A 15,222-nucleotide genomic window follows, 5' to 3' on the forward strand; every position below is an offset into this window, starting at 1 on the left:
CCCGTTCTAACAAGTAAAAAGCTGAACAGACTGAAAAATCAGCATTGGAGAGACTAACGGAATACAGAGAATAACAGTTTACCAGAGCAGAGACTCATAATGGGAAACTCCCCATGGGAACCAGTGCCTGCCTGTTAGTCACTCAATTGTGTCCAACTCTTGGCCACCCATGGGCTGTAGCCCGCCAGGCTCCTCTGTCCATGGGATTCTCCAGGCAAGGATACTAAAGTGAGTTACCATTCCCTTCTACAGGGGATCTTCCCAACCCGGAATTGAACCTGAGTCTTCTGCATTGCAGGCAGATTCTTTACCACTGAGGTACCAGGGAAGCCCCACTGGGAACTGGTGCCAGCATAGAAAAACCAGAACTATAATTGATGAATTGCTGGTTGCTCAGACTACTCTGAAAATTAAAAAATTCTAGGGGAACCCAGTCATAGGAAGGCCTCCAATTTTTTGAGATTTACCTCTAAGACCTTGACCAGATTCCCCCAATAAATATTAGAGAAAAATCCCTTGGTGCTTCCAAGGGAGGGGAAAAAACCCTTTTGAAATATGCCAGAGCATTCTGTTGTTCTTAATGAGGTCTGCCCTCAGGGGAAACTAGTTAACCAGTGCCTAGCCTGGAGTCGGACACTGAAGCGACTTAGCAGCTGCAGCAGCCTGCTGGAGTATTGCTGTGTTCATGTGTGCTTGCTCGTGTCCTTGCAGCCCCATGGACTGTAGCCCAGCTGGCTCCTCTGTCCATGGGATTTCCCAGGCAAGAGTACTGGAGTGGGTTGCCAGTTCCTTCTCCAGGGGATTTTCCTAACCGAGGGATCGAACCTGCTCCTTCTGCATTGGCATGCAGATTCTTTACCACTGAGCCGCCTGGGAATCCCACTCTGGTATTACCAGAGAATAACCAGAGCCTAACTGACCTGGAGGAAAGGAAATACCCAACTCTAGTCCACTCCAGTCATTCTGTTCCACCTAAGAGGGCAGAAAACTAAGACTTAAGTCTGCAGTCCAGAGGCACAGAGTCTCTAAAAGGCTAAGACCTCATCATAAGACTATAGAATATTCTCCCTTCCCCTACCCCCACCTCACCAACACATTGCTAAAGGCCTGTTTACAGAAATTCCTTTTACCCAATACGTCATGCCTGGCTATCAGGAAAAGCTACAAGACATACTAAAAGGAAAAAAACACAGAAAAGACACAGCATGCACTGTACAGAAATGAAGAATGTTTGATGGGATTGTTAAAAGACTAGACACAGCTGAGGAAAGAATCTCTGAGCTTGAGGATATCTCAATAGAAACTTCCAAAACTGAAAATCTAAGAGAGCAAGGACTAGAAAAACAGAACAGAATATGTAAGGACTGTGGGACAACTATAAAAGTTGCAATATGTTTAATGGGAAACCAGAAAGAGGAAAGAAAGGAACAATAAATATTTGAAACAGTGACTGAGAATTTCTCCAAATTAATGTCAGACACCAAACCAGAGATCTCAGAAGTGCGGAGAACATCAAGTAGGATAAATACCCCTAAAAAACAATACATAGGCATATCACTTTTAAGCTGCAGAAAATCAAAGACAAAAAAAATTTAAAAACCCAGAAAAGAGTCAGAGGGAAAAACACCTTATCATGAAGGATCAAAGATAAGAAATACATTAGACTTCTTAGAAACTATGGAAACAGGGAGCGTGAAATAAATATAGCATTGAGAGAAAGAACAATCAGCCTAGAATTTTGTACCCTGTGAATTCCTTCAAAGGTGAAAGGGCTTCCCTGGTGGCTCAGTGGTAAAGAACCCTCCTGCTAACGTAGGAGACATGGGTTCTATTCCTGATCCAGGAAGATCCCACAGGCCACGGAGCAGCTAAACCCGTGTGCCACAACTACTGAGCCTGTGCTCCCCAGGAGCCGCAACTGCTGAAGCCTGGGTGCCCTCGAGCCCGCAACTAGAGAAGCCACCACAATGAGGAGCCTGCACAATGCAACCATAGTGTAGTCCCCACTCACTGCAACTGGAGAAAACCCCACACAGCCACAAAGAGCCAGTATAGCCAAAAATAAAAATTAATTAATTAAAAAAATTCTAAAGAAAAAAGAATCTCTGAGACAAAAATTGAGGGAATTTGTGGACAGTACTTCTGCATTGCAAGAATGATTAAAAGAGAAGAAAAATAATAGAGTTCAGAAATTTGAATCTATATAAAAGAAGAACACTGGAAAAAGAATAAGTGAGGATAAAATTAAAACTTATTTTTCTTATTCTTAATTGATCTAAGAGATTACAGTTTCTTCAAAATAATCACAGCAACCACTATATTTGACCATGTATGTTTATGTGTGTATAAATGTTATGATGGCAGTGATAGAAGGAAAGAGAGGAAGGAATTAGGATTTAGTCATCATAACGTTTTCACACTGCTTGTGAAATGGTATAGTGTTATTTAAAGTAGACTTGGATTTGTTGTTAATATATATTGCAAACTAAGACAACCACTGAAAAAATAAAGAAAGTTATAACTGATATGCCAAAAAAAGAGAGAAAATGATATCAAGTAAAATGCACAAAACCACAAAAAGGAGAAAAAAAGTGGAAGGCAAAAAGAGAAACAATGAACAAGGACAAATAGAAAACAATAAAAAATATGGTATATATTAATCCAACTAAATCAGTAATTACTTTGTAGGTCTAGGGTCTAAATGCACCATTGAAAGACAGAAATTGTCAGGGTGGATTTAAAAACAAGATCCAGCCATATGTTGCCTATGAGAAACTTAAAGTATAAAAAGACATATGGATTAAAATTAAATGAATGGAGAAAGATATAACACTAATCAAAAGAAAGCAGTAATAGCTATATTAATTTCAGATAAAGAAGACTTAAGAGTAATGAAAGTTACCAGGGATAAAGAGGGCAATTATATGTAAAGCACAAAGAACATCAAACTAAAAAGCCTCTACATAGCAAAAGAAACCATCAACAAAATAACAGCCAATGGACTGGGGAAAATATTTGTAAACCACATATCTGATAAAGGGTTAATATTAAAAATATATAAAGAACTCATACACTCCATTACAGAAAAATATAAAGGACAAAGGACCTGAACAGACTTTTTTTTTCCCCAAAGAAGTTCTTTTATAAATAACAAGTACATGAAAATATACTCAACATCACTCATCATTAGGGAGATATCAATTAAGCAATGAGATATCCCCTCAAACCTAGTAGAATGGCCATCATCAAAAAGATGAGATAACAAGTGCTGCCTTGGATGTAGAGCAAAGAGAATCTTTGGTATTGTTGGTGGGACTGTAAACTGGTACAGCCACTGTGAAAAACAGTATGGAGGCTTCTCAAAAAATTAAAATAGACATGGGAAATAGATGGGGAAACAGTGTCAGACTTTATTTTGGGGGGCTCCAGAATCACTACAGATGGTGACTGCAGCCATGAAATTAAAAGATGCTTACTCCTTGGAAGAAAAGTTATGACCAACCTATGACCAAAAGCAGAGACATTACTTTGCTGACTAAGCTCTGTCTAGTCAAGGCTATGGTTTTTCCAGTGGTCATGTATGGATGTGAGAGTTGGACTGTAAAGAAGGCTGAGTGCTGAAGAATTGATGCTTTTGAACTGTGGTGTTGGAGAAGACTCTTGAGAGTCCCTTGGACTGCCAGGAGATCCAACCAGTCCATTCTGAAGGAGATCAGCCCTGGGATTTCTTTGGAAGGAATGATGCTAAAGCTGAAACTCCAGTACTTTGGCCACCTTATGCGAAGAGTTGACTCACTGGAAAAGACTCTGATGCTGGGAGGGATTGGGGGCAGGAGGAGAAGGGGACGACAGAGGATGAGATGGCTGGATGGCATCACTGGTTGGATGGCATCACTGACTCGATGGACATGAGTCTGAGTGAACTCTGGGAGTTGGTGATGGACAGGGAGGCCTGGTGTGCTGTGATTCATGAGGTCGCAAAGAGTCGGACACGACTGAGTGACTGAACTGAACTGAACTGACCATATAATTCAGCAACACCACTTCTGAGGCTATAACCAAAGGAAATGAAAATACTAACTCAAAAAGATAACTGCACCACATTGTTCCTAGCAGCATTATTTACAATAGCAAAGACATAGAAACAACCTAAGTGTCTGCTGATGGGCAAATGGATAAAAGAATCTATAGTGTATGCGTATGTATTATACATACATACATACATACATACATACATACATATGGTGGAGTATTATTTAGACGTAAAAAAGGAAATTCTATCATTTGCAACACAGATGGACCACGAAGCATTATGCTAAACGAAATAAGACAAGCAGAGAAAAGCAAATATTATATGATTTCACTGATATGTGGAATTAAAACAAAACAAACACAGATTCCTAAAAAGAAATCAGATTTGTGGTTACATGGATGGAGGGGTGTGGCCCGGGGCAGGGTGGGTCAAGGAAGGTGGACAAAAGATACAAACTTCCAGTTATAAGTTAGTACCAGGGATAGAATGTACAATATGATGATTATATAGTTTACACTGCTGTATGATATACAGAGAACAGGGAGGCCTGGCATGTTGCAGTCCATGGGGTGGTAAAGAGTTGGATACAACTTGGCAACTGAACAACAACAATAATATACAGAAAACTTGTCAAGTGAGTAGATCCCCTTAAGTCTAGTAGAATGGCCATCATCAAAAAGATGAGATAACAAATACTGCTTGGGATATAGAGCAAAGGGAATCTTTGGTACTGTTGGTGGGATTGTAAATTGGTACAAAATTTTCAACACAAGGAAAATTTTTTTCTATTTATCAATATGAGATGATGGATGTTAACTAAATCTATTGTAATCATTTCATGATACGTGCAAATCAAACCATCATGCTGTACACTTTAAATTTATACAGGGATGTTTGCCAATTATTTCTCAATAAAACTGGAAAAATAATAGTTAATAATAATAAATAAAATATAGGTTTTTTTTAAAGAGAGGGATTACATGGTAAAGAGGTTAACTCTCTAAGCAGATATAATGATCCTAAACGCAAGTGTATGTGCTTTGAACAGACTTCAGTTCAGTTCAGTCGCTCAGTCGTATCTGCGACCCCATGGACTGCAGCACGCCAGGCTTCCTGTCCATCACAAACTCCCAGAGCTTGCTCAAACTCATATCCATCCAGTCGGTGATGCCATTCAACCATCTTATCCTCTCTCGTCCCCTTCTCCTCTTGCCTTCAATCTTTCCCAGCATCAGGGTCTTTTCCAATGAGTCAGTTCTTCGCGTCAGGTGGCCGAAGTATTGGAGCTTCAGCTTCAGCATCAGTCCTTCCAATGAATAGTCAAAACTGATTTCCTCTAGAATTGACTGGTTTGCTCTTCTTGTAGTCCAAGGGACTCTCAAGAGTCTTTCAACACCACAGTTCTGACTTAACACCACAGAAACAGACTTCAAGGAGGCAAAAACAGCAGATTAGGAGCCCGCCCCTCTTCTCCTTTTCAACTGCTTCTCATTTCTCCCGGGAGGAGCCCAGGTGGGCTCCAGCAGCTTGGAGTGTCCCCTAGCAACCGGAGAACGCGCAGATAGGGGCCCAGGGGGCGGGGCTTGTCGGGCGGCGGCCGCAAGCGGGTTGGGCTCGCTGGGGCTGGGCGCGGGCCGCCTGCATCCTCTTCTACCTTCTGGAAGGAGACTGGCGTCCGGCAGTCAACCAGCGGGAGCTTCTGGGCCCCCAATGGAGAGCCAAGAGTTTTCGGGTCCTTCTGGGCTGTCCGCTGGGCAACACACGGCAGAAACATCCGCTCGCTCCGAAGCCCTCCAGAAGCCCGTTGTCAGGATATTCGACAGGAACAAGCAGCTAGAGGAGTCTGAGGAGGCGGGGTTTTCCGAGGAGACCGACGAGCAAGACCAGCGAGGCGAGTCCGAGGAGCATGCAGAGTCCGATGAGATCCCCAATCACTCCAAGCCCTATGAGCTCTACCAATCCTATGAGTCCCACAAGCCTCTCAAACCCCATGCACCCTACGAGCCCCATGCGCCCCATGAGGTCCGCAAGCCCCGCGAGCCCCGAAAGCCCCAGGGGCCCCCTGTTCCCCGCAAGCCCCACAAGTCTCAAGAAATCGAGTTGCTTCCTAGAGCCAGCGTGATGGTCTCCCCATCTCTGCTGATGAGACTCCCGCCACAGTTTGCACCGTCTTCCCTGAGCGGTAGGTGTTTCGGTCTCTCGGGGCACTGAGCAACCCAACCCCATCTAGACCTGGGGGCTCTAATGAGAAGGTTTGTCTGCAAGGGCCCATTTTGATTTAAAGGAAAGTGATACTTATGTCATTTGCCTACTGCTTTTCAGTGCCCTGTCTTTGGACCTAAAGAAGCCCTGATAGGAAATTGAGACTCTTGTTAATGAAACAATCTCTTCTTTCTGCCCTCTCTCCACCTGGTGACTTCCTAGCAAAGGGTACATTCACTAAGTGTTTACTATATGCTCAGTCTTTACCAGGTTCACAAAATAACAGGGCTGATGGGATTTTTGGATATAAACATCCAGCTCACTTACGGCCTCTCATTGATGACTCTACCCAGAACAATTCCTTATCCATGCTGGGCTTCCAGTCCCTTGGCTGACCATGTTTTATCTCATGTTCTCCTTGACTTTTCTTTATCAGTCTTGATTCTATGGTCTGTCATTTCAGTTGCTTACAACATCTTCCACCACCCCACTGGCTCACGGGCCATTTACCGTACTTCTCCTGGGAAAACCTCAACCTTGGTTAAGCCTGAGCAGTTGACTCTTCCTGTAGAAAATCACACAGCCCTACTGACTGCTTTTATTTCAGTTTCATGACCACAGATCTCAGCTGGTCACTTGGCACCGCCTAGCAAGCCCATTTTATTCACCCAGCAAATTAGTTCCCCTAATCTGTGAGATGTCTAAATGTCTTCTTTACATCTCCTCCAGCCTTCACGTCTTTGACTCCAAACAGCTGAAGACTTTGCTTCGCACTTGAGAAAATAGAAGCAATGTGTTAACTCCCTTATTTTCTTACCACTAATCTATTGCCTTACTTGAATCTGCGTCCGTGGATTCTGTCTCTTCTCATACTGCAGGGAAGAGCCACACCTCTTTCTATGAGAAGCAAATCTTCCACATGTGCTTTGGAGTCCACTCTTGTCTCCTGAAGAACTTTGTTCCAGCAGTTATTCCCTTCTCTCCTACAGGATCAGTTTCTCCCTTTCTAATGAATCAGACCCATGAGCATACACATACACTCTAGAATCTTCTGTCTTGAAGTAACCATTAACCTCAGGTCTTCTTCAGACCTTCCTCCTTCAATCAGCTCCATTTTTCTGCATTTTTCTGCAAGTCATTGCAGAGCTTGTCGAAAGAGTTGTCTGTACTCACTGACTCCTTTTTCTTGCCTGTAATTCTTTACTCAACCCACGTAGTCAGGCATCTTACCCACTCCACTGAAACTGCTCTAGTTGACTGCCTTTCTGTCTACTGCCAACCCTGTTGTCATGCATGGAGATTTCAGTATCCATATAGGTGATCGACTTGGCTTCATAGTTCTTTAACCTCTTCACCTTGAATGACTGGATCTTTCACCCCATTTTAGACATCCACTGCACTGGCCTTTGATAATGTCAATTGCTGTACCATTTCCAAAATATCTATTTCAAGCACTCTAATCACTTCCTATTTTTCCAGTTCACTTACTCTTCCTTGTACCCTCTCAATTCTTCAGCTTCAAAGGGACCTCTAATCCACTGATGCTATCAACTGTTCATTATATATCACTCACTACCCTATGTCTTTTTGTCTCTCCTTTCTCACTTTATAGTCCATGATCTACCAATGAAATCACTTCCTTGCAAGTATTGGCTTCATTGTCTCTCCTTCTGTCTTTCTTGCTTGTTTAAATCCAGTTCTTGTCTGCACTTGAAAAGATGAATAAAAAGAGAGAGAGAGAAAACAAACAACTATGTTGACTGATCTTTAAATCCGTGACTGTAAACTTCAAGTGTGCTTTCAGTGCTGCTTGGCAATCATACTACATTTCCCTAATCAATTCATTATCTAACATGGAACCTATCAAACTACCAGGTTCTATGTATATACTCTAGCTTTTCGTTTATTAATAATAGACAAACTGTCTTTGTTCTTACCAGAGGCCATTCTCTCAACCTTTATGTTAGATCCTATCCCGTCTAACTCTAAGCTCTTTGCTCCTCTCTTTCCTGTATCATTTTATTTCACTCTCAACTGGATCATTCCTATCAGCACATGAACTTGCAGCAATAACTCCTAGCTTGAAGAAAACAAACCTCCCCTTAGCCTTGTGTATCCTTCCTGGTACCACTCCTATTCTCTACTCTTTTTTAGAGAAAAAAGATCCTCAAAATAGTTGTTTATGAGTCATTATTTCCATGTTCTCTCTTCCCATTCTCTTAAGAACCTACTTAAGCTTTTATCCCCTCTATTTAGCTGAAGTTGCTCTAGTTGAGGTCACAATGACCTCTGCTTGCCAAATTCAACCACTGATTCTTCATCCTCAGCTTACTTGTTTGATGTCTTCCTTTTTTCTTGGAGATCTTTCTTTATTTGACTGCTGGATACTCCTGCCTTCATCATTATCCTACCTCATCGATTGTTCCTGACTCAGTTTCGTTTGCTGGATCATCTGTCTCTTCCCAGCCTCTCAGTTGAAGTGGGTGATGGCTCGGTGGTCTCAGATTCTTTAGATTTCCCTTGTTCCCTGGGCAGTGTCATCCGTTCTAGCTTTAATTGTATGCTGATGACTTCCCAAATTATCTCCAGCCTCAATTTCTTTCTTTCCAGAATTTTATAACCAGTTGTCTTTTAACATTCCTACTTGAATATCTAGTAGGAATGTAAAATTTAACATATCCATAACTGAACTCTTACTTTTACCCCCAAACTTGATCTTCCTCCATTTCAGCAAATGACACCACCATCCATTCATCCAGGTGCTCAGGTGAAAAACCTGGAGTCATTCTCAACACCTGATTCCTTTACACGTTGCCTCCAAGCCATTAGCAAACCCTGTTTTTGAAATATGCCATGACAATATCCATTCTTAACATCCAGACCTTCACCACCTTTGCAAACCACTGTCATCTCTTGCTTGATCTGCTGCAGTAGCTTCCGCTCTTGCCCCATTCACTCATCCCCCACTCTATTCCCACCAATTCATGCTTCATGTAGCAGTCACAGGGATCCCTAAGAACATAAATTATATGCAAATTTTCTGCTCCCAGCTCTCCAGAGAGGTTCTCATGTCACAGAGTTTGTAGATGAAAATCCTAAGCAGGCCTACAAGGCCTGATCTGACTGTCTCTCCAGGCTCCTGTCCCACCACTCTCCCCACTGTCTCTGCTCTCCAGCCTCATGGGCCTCCTTGCTCCTAACCCAATCGTTTCACTTGCTTTTTCCTCTGTCAGTTTGCTCTTCTCTTAGGTATTTGTCACCTCCTTATAAATAAGTACCAGATCACTCTGTCAAAAATGTTCTCCTTGAATCACTATGAATGACCCAGTTTCATTCCTTTTTATGGCTGAGTAATAATCCATTGTATGTATGTACCACATCTTCCTTAGCCGTTCAGCTGTCAGTGGACATTTAGGTTGCTTCCATGTCCTGTCTATTATAAATAGTGCTGCAATGAATATTGGATACATGTGTCTTTTTAAATTCTATAAATCCAACTGTCTCAGTGCTTACTCAGTTGCTAATGCTATCTTAACATAGATAAAATCAGGTGAAATGAAGCATATATTTGAAAAACAGAGAAAAAAGCCACGAAAGTACAGACTGAGGGGTATGAGAGGAGACATAGCTTCATAGGTAGCTTGGGGAGGTGATATTTTTGAGCTCTAGTTTGCATGGAGGTCCCAGTTTTTGTTGTTGTTACATCAGACAGAAGAGCTTGGCCTCTTCTTCTGCCTTCTCACTGGCAACCAAAAGCCTTTCCCATACTCTCCCATTTCTTGCCCACATGACCCAGAGCTGAGGCAGCGGGGAGCACAGTGCAAGGGAGCTGTGCCTGAGAGAAGATCAAAGAAGAATGAATAGTAGTAATAATTATACGGCTTAACCTGTCATGTCAAAGAACAACCCAATGTCTGTTTACATGGTCATACCCAGCATAGAACTCGACTACTTTAAGACCTAAAACAAGCACAAATTTTAGTTCGGAAAGCTCTGAGAAGTAACGTAGGTTTTACTGGAGTATCTTCCAGGGAATTATACCATCTCATACAGAGCAAAGCAGGCTAAAATGTTCTTGAGACACATCTCTTCCCAAGTCCCTGCCACCATGACAGCGCTTCCCCACAGACACCTTTCCTCTTCCTCTCAAGCGCCAGCTTGCCTCTCTCTTGCCCCCTAGATCTGTTCTGAGAGGTGCTCCCTGACTTTCCTTGATAGATCAGCGGTGTCCCGGTCACACCTGAAAGCTGAGCAGCTCAAACATGGGCTCCTTAAGAAAACGGGGTAGAGGGCAAGGTGGAGAATAGTTATACTTTGGTACCTCATCCTTTTCATGTTAGAAAGCTTACTGCTACACGCGGAAGGAATCCGGTGTAAGGAGTGCCCCAGCCCCCATCAGGGAACAGCCTTGATCGTGTTTCCTCCCAGCAGATGGCAGCCTTCCCCAGAAGATAGTTTGGAGCACAAGCCAGCTTGTTCCACTTGCTGGCTTGGTGGCAACGTGAGCAGTGTAGTTTGTGTGCTGTGGAATAAAATACAGATATCTAAAGGGCATAGTACAGCAATACGTTCTGATTATCTCTTAAAGGGAGATGCTTTTCACCATCCTGCTCAGAATCCTTTCGGGGCTTCTTCCTGTCAGCCTTAGAATAAGAGGTTCCTCCAGGGCCCATCGTGATCTGACAGTGAAAGGTAGTCGCTCAGTCGTGTCCAACTCTTTGCAAGTCTTTGGACTGTAACCCACCAGGGTCCTCTGTCCATGGAGTTTTCCAGGCAAGCGTACTGGAGTGGGTTGCCATTTCCTTCTCCAGGGATCTTCCCAATGCAGAGATCAAACCCACACCTCCTGTGTCTCCTGCATTGCAGGCAGATTCTTAACCTGCTGAGCTAACATTGCTGCATGCAAGCTCTTTAGTTGCCGCATGTGGAATCTGGTTCCCTGACCAGGGATCGAACCCTGGCCCCTTGCATTGAGAGCACGGAGTCTTAGCTACTGGGCCACCAGGAAAGTCCTTGTATCACTCTGTAAAGTACTTTTTTTTTTCCTTCCTGATTGGGAAAATAACTTTATTTTGTTTGGAGTAGTAGGCAGGGGTCCAGTCTTAGAACTTCTGAAATTGCATCTTGGTGCCAGCAGCCTTGGCGACCTCCACGTTGAAGCACACTGTCTTGCTCAGAGGCCAGCACTCACCCATTGTGGCAGTGTTGAGGATCTTGACATCCCTAAAGCAGGAGGAAAGGTGCATGGACATATTCTCATGGTACAAAGCAGTGCTTTTGGATAGTGGAGGTAGTCTCAGTGATGCCAGTGGTCCTCTGCATCTTCATCTTAGCCACTAAACAGGATCCACGCTTGGATGGAGATGATACCATTGAAAAAGAAAGGGCATTTCTTCTCCATATAAGTGCCCCCCGGGCCTCCTTTGGTGCGTTGAAGACCAGACCAATGTTCTTGTTGTATCGTGGGACAGTCTCCTTGCCAGTTTCTCTAAGCAGGACCCTCTTCTTATTTTGGAAAATGATCGGTTCTGTTTTGTAGGCATGCCCAGTCTGAATGTCTGCCATCTTCCTGGCCACTTGAAAAAAGGCTCCGCAAAGCATTTTTGTTCTCATCTTACAGATGAGGAATCTGAGACTAGGTAGTTTGTCTGTGGGTGTATAGTGGTGGGACCAGCGTTCAAAGCTCTGTTGGTTTGATCCAAAGCCTGGAATATCTCAGTGGCTAGACTGGAGTGAGAGTGGGAATCACTGGGAGAGAAGAATGGGGGAAAAAAGTACTGTTGTTAATCTCTAGGAAAAAGGAGCTGGGAAATATTTTAGGGAGTGTTACTAGAGTCGTGCTCAGGAAGGTCTGCCCCAAGGATGGATTGGATGTGTACAGTCCTGCCCTCGCCCCCAAAGAAATATGGCTGCTTGAACCCTGCTATGCCCGAACCATGGCGCCAACCACATTCTGGGGATTTCAATGCAAGCACATACTTAGTAGAAGAGGGAGCTTGATGCTACTGGAAAGAGCACTAAACTAGGAGGTAAGAGACTTGGAAGTTACTGTTGGTCTTGTCATAGATGCGTGTTTCCTCTCTAGTGAAATTGAGATGCGTGAACTAAGCACTCTCTACAGACACTTGTAAATGCTGAGAATCTGGATGTTAATACAACTGCTTAATTTGATACAGCAAGGTGTTGCCAAAGTGAGATTACTATAGATTCTTGAATATAAGGAAAGAAAAAATTCTGGCCAATTTGAATAAGTAATCTTTTAGGGAGAAAGACAGAATAGACAAAACGTTTGTTTAGAATTGTGTTAACTTCGCTATACCTATAAAATTAAAATAACATTAAATCAATGATATAATTTAGAAAAAAGTTATTTCTAATGTCATATTTCATAGAAAAACAGTTTTATTCAACTTTTTCACTTGCATGCTTAATACCACTATGGTTACCTCTTGACTAATTTAACAGTTTTTCCAGAAAAATCATTTTTATCTCTACAGCTTTATTATAGAAATATTCAAATGCACCCAAAATAGAGAATGTTATAATACACCCCCATCTAGTTTTAGTATTTATCATTTTGCTAACTGTTTCACCTAGGCGTTCTCCTGCCAACCCTTCCTACTATACACACATGCATGAGCACGTGCGCACACACCCACACACATTTTGGGGCCTCCTGTAGGACAAATTGTTTTAAAGAAAATACTAGACAGCATGTCATTTTGCCCATTATATCTTGTATGCCTTTCTAATGACTAAGGACTTTTTAAAGAAACATATCATGTCAGACTTCCCTGGTGGCACAGATGGTAAAGCGTCTGTCTACAATGCGGGAGACCTGGGTTTGATCCCTGGGTTGGGAAGATCCCCTGGAAAAGGAAATGGCAATCCACTTCAGGGCTATTGCCTGGAAAATCCCATGGACAGAGGAGCCTGGTAGGCTACAGTCCACGGGGTCACAAAGAGTCGGACACGACTGAGAGACTTCACTGTATTCACTATATAAGTATCATGTCATTATTTGCACTTCAAATCTACAATTATTATTTATTACCATCTAATACCTGTTAAATATTTAAACTTCCTTAATTGTCTCTGCCTGCAATGCAGGAGACCTAGGTTTGATCCCTAGGTGGGGAAGATCCCCTGGAGAAGGAAATGGCAACCCACTCCAGTATAGTTGCCTGGAGAATCCCATGGACAGAGGATCCTGGTGGGCTACAGTCCAGGGGGTCACAGAGAGTTGGAACAACTGAACAACTAATTTTCAGTTTTAGTTGTCTCAAAACTGTATTTTTACAGCTGGTTCATTCTAATTAGGCCTCAAACAAGGGTCACATGGCTCTTCTCTGTCACTCTTTAACACTAACTCTAATCCTCTCTCCCTTGTTAAAACACACTTGTTAGAAAAATTGGGTAAAATATCCCATATTCTGAATTTAATTTGTTTTTTGTTATGTCTTTAACTTGTTCTTTTAGCTCCTCTGTTTCTTGCAAAGCATATAGATTGAGAGACTTGCTTAGACTGAAACTAAATTGTTTTGAGCAAGAATTTTTCATAGGTGGTGCTATACTTGGGGACACACAGTGTCAGGCTCTCCCATTTGTGGTGATTCTCAGGTTGACAAGTGAGTTCAGATGAGGTTGGCTCCATCCCTCTTTGATAAAGCTCCTATCCACATTTCATCAGCCAGTTTCAGTTTTTGCCTAGATTCCATCATAGCATTAGGGATCTGTGTTTGATGCTATTCCCGGCTATTGTTAGGAACCCATTCATGTAATATAACAGAACTCTTAAAAAATTCATTCTGTAGCTGTGCTTTTATCTTCACAATACAATCACCTCATTCTTTGTGTTTTGTCTCTCTTTTTGCTTTTTAAAATGATGTTTGTTTAAAGCAATATCCAATGCTTAAGATTATAAAATTATATCACCAAAATATTATTAAATCTGTTTTCAATTTCTTTACCTCTTCCCTCTTTTGTAAAATACAGATTTAAACTTAATTGTATGGAGAGCTCTATAATTATTCCATTCTAGCATTAACTGAAATTATTTCAGGCTGCTGTGTTTTTGTTTGCCATTTCTTTGTTGGGAAAGTAATTGAGGAAGTGCTTCCTAAGATGAGTTCTTACAAGGACTTGCATGTAAGGTAACCTCTTTTCTGAGAAATAATTTTTGGGAATAAAATCTAGCCTTATATTCAGTTATTATGATACTTTACTGAAAACTTCTTATTTTTTTAAATTTATCTTGGTTTCATGTAATACATATATCAAAAATAAAATTTGAAGAAGGAAAAATCTAAGAAAATAAGATTTTCTTCATCTTTTCATTATCAAGTCTTATAATTTATTTAATGTGTATGTGTATAAAACCATTGAGAGACCTCACGAGAGGAGTTTCAGATTTCATATTAGGAAAAGTTTATGGCTTTTGCTCTCAGTGGTAAAATGTTCAGATGTAATGGTACATGACTTTATTTTACATTCTTCATTTTGTATTTTTATTTCCCTTCTCTGTCCACCTTTTTTTCTACCTGTTTTCCTGAATTTTTCATCTTAGTAATATCCTGTTATGTGTTTATGTAAGCAATTTCAAGTCCTTTTAGAAATGAAGGGGAGGGTATACAGGCATAAAGAAATCAGTGAAAATACACGTGAATACATGTTCACAATTAGGTTCTCATTGCATTAATATTACTTTTCATAGTTGGAACCCTTAACAGTAAATTACTTAAACTTTACAATTACTCAAACTTAATAGTTACTTAAATTTTTTCTTTACTTATAGAAAGTTAAGCAGAATCCTAATTTAAAAATTTTTAACATTCCTCTGGGTCATCCCAGTACACCAGCCCTGAGCATCCTGTATCATGCATCGAATCCAGACTGGCGATTCGTTTCACATATGATATTATGCATGTTTCAACAGAGGGATGGAATGGGGAGGGAGGTGGGAGAGGGGTTCAGGATGGGGAACACGT

The 15,222-nt window shown here is 41.7% G+C and overlaps 1 protein-coding gene and 1 pseudogene across 1 annotated transcript in view; one reads left to right on the top strand and one right to left on the bottom strand.

Moving 5' to 3' along the window:
- THEGL (theg spermatid protein-like) overlaps positions 5,744–15,222 on the top strand; it is a 46,072-nt gene continuing 36,593 nt past the window's right edge. Inside the window, exon 1 of the mRNA XM_013964519.1 lies at positions 5,744–6,215. Within this exon, the coding sequence (XP_013819973.1) occupies positions 5,744–6,215 (472 nt within the window). The remainder of the gene's footprint in view (positions 6,216–15,222) is intronic.
- On the bottom strand, positions 11,338–11,800 carry LOC102178156 (annotated as a pseudogene).

This window comes from Capra hircus, chromosome 6 (assembly GCF_001704415.2).
Source record: "Capra hircus breed San Clemente chromosome 6, ASM170441v1, whole genome shotgun sequence".
In the NCBI taxonomy this organism is placed as follows: Eukaryota; Metazoa; Chordata; class Mammalia; order Artiodactyla; family Bovidae; genus Capra; species Capra hircus.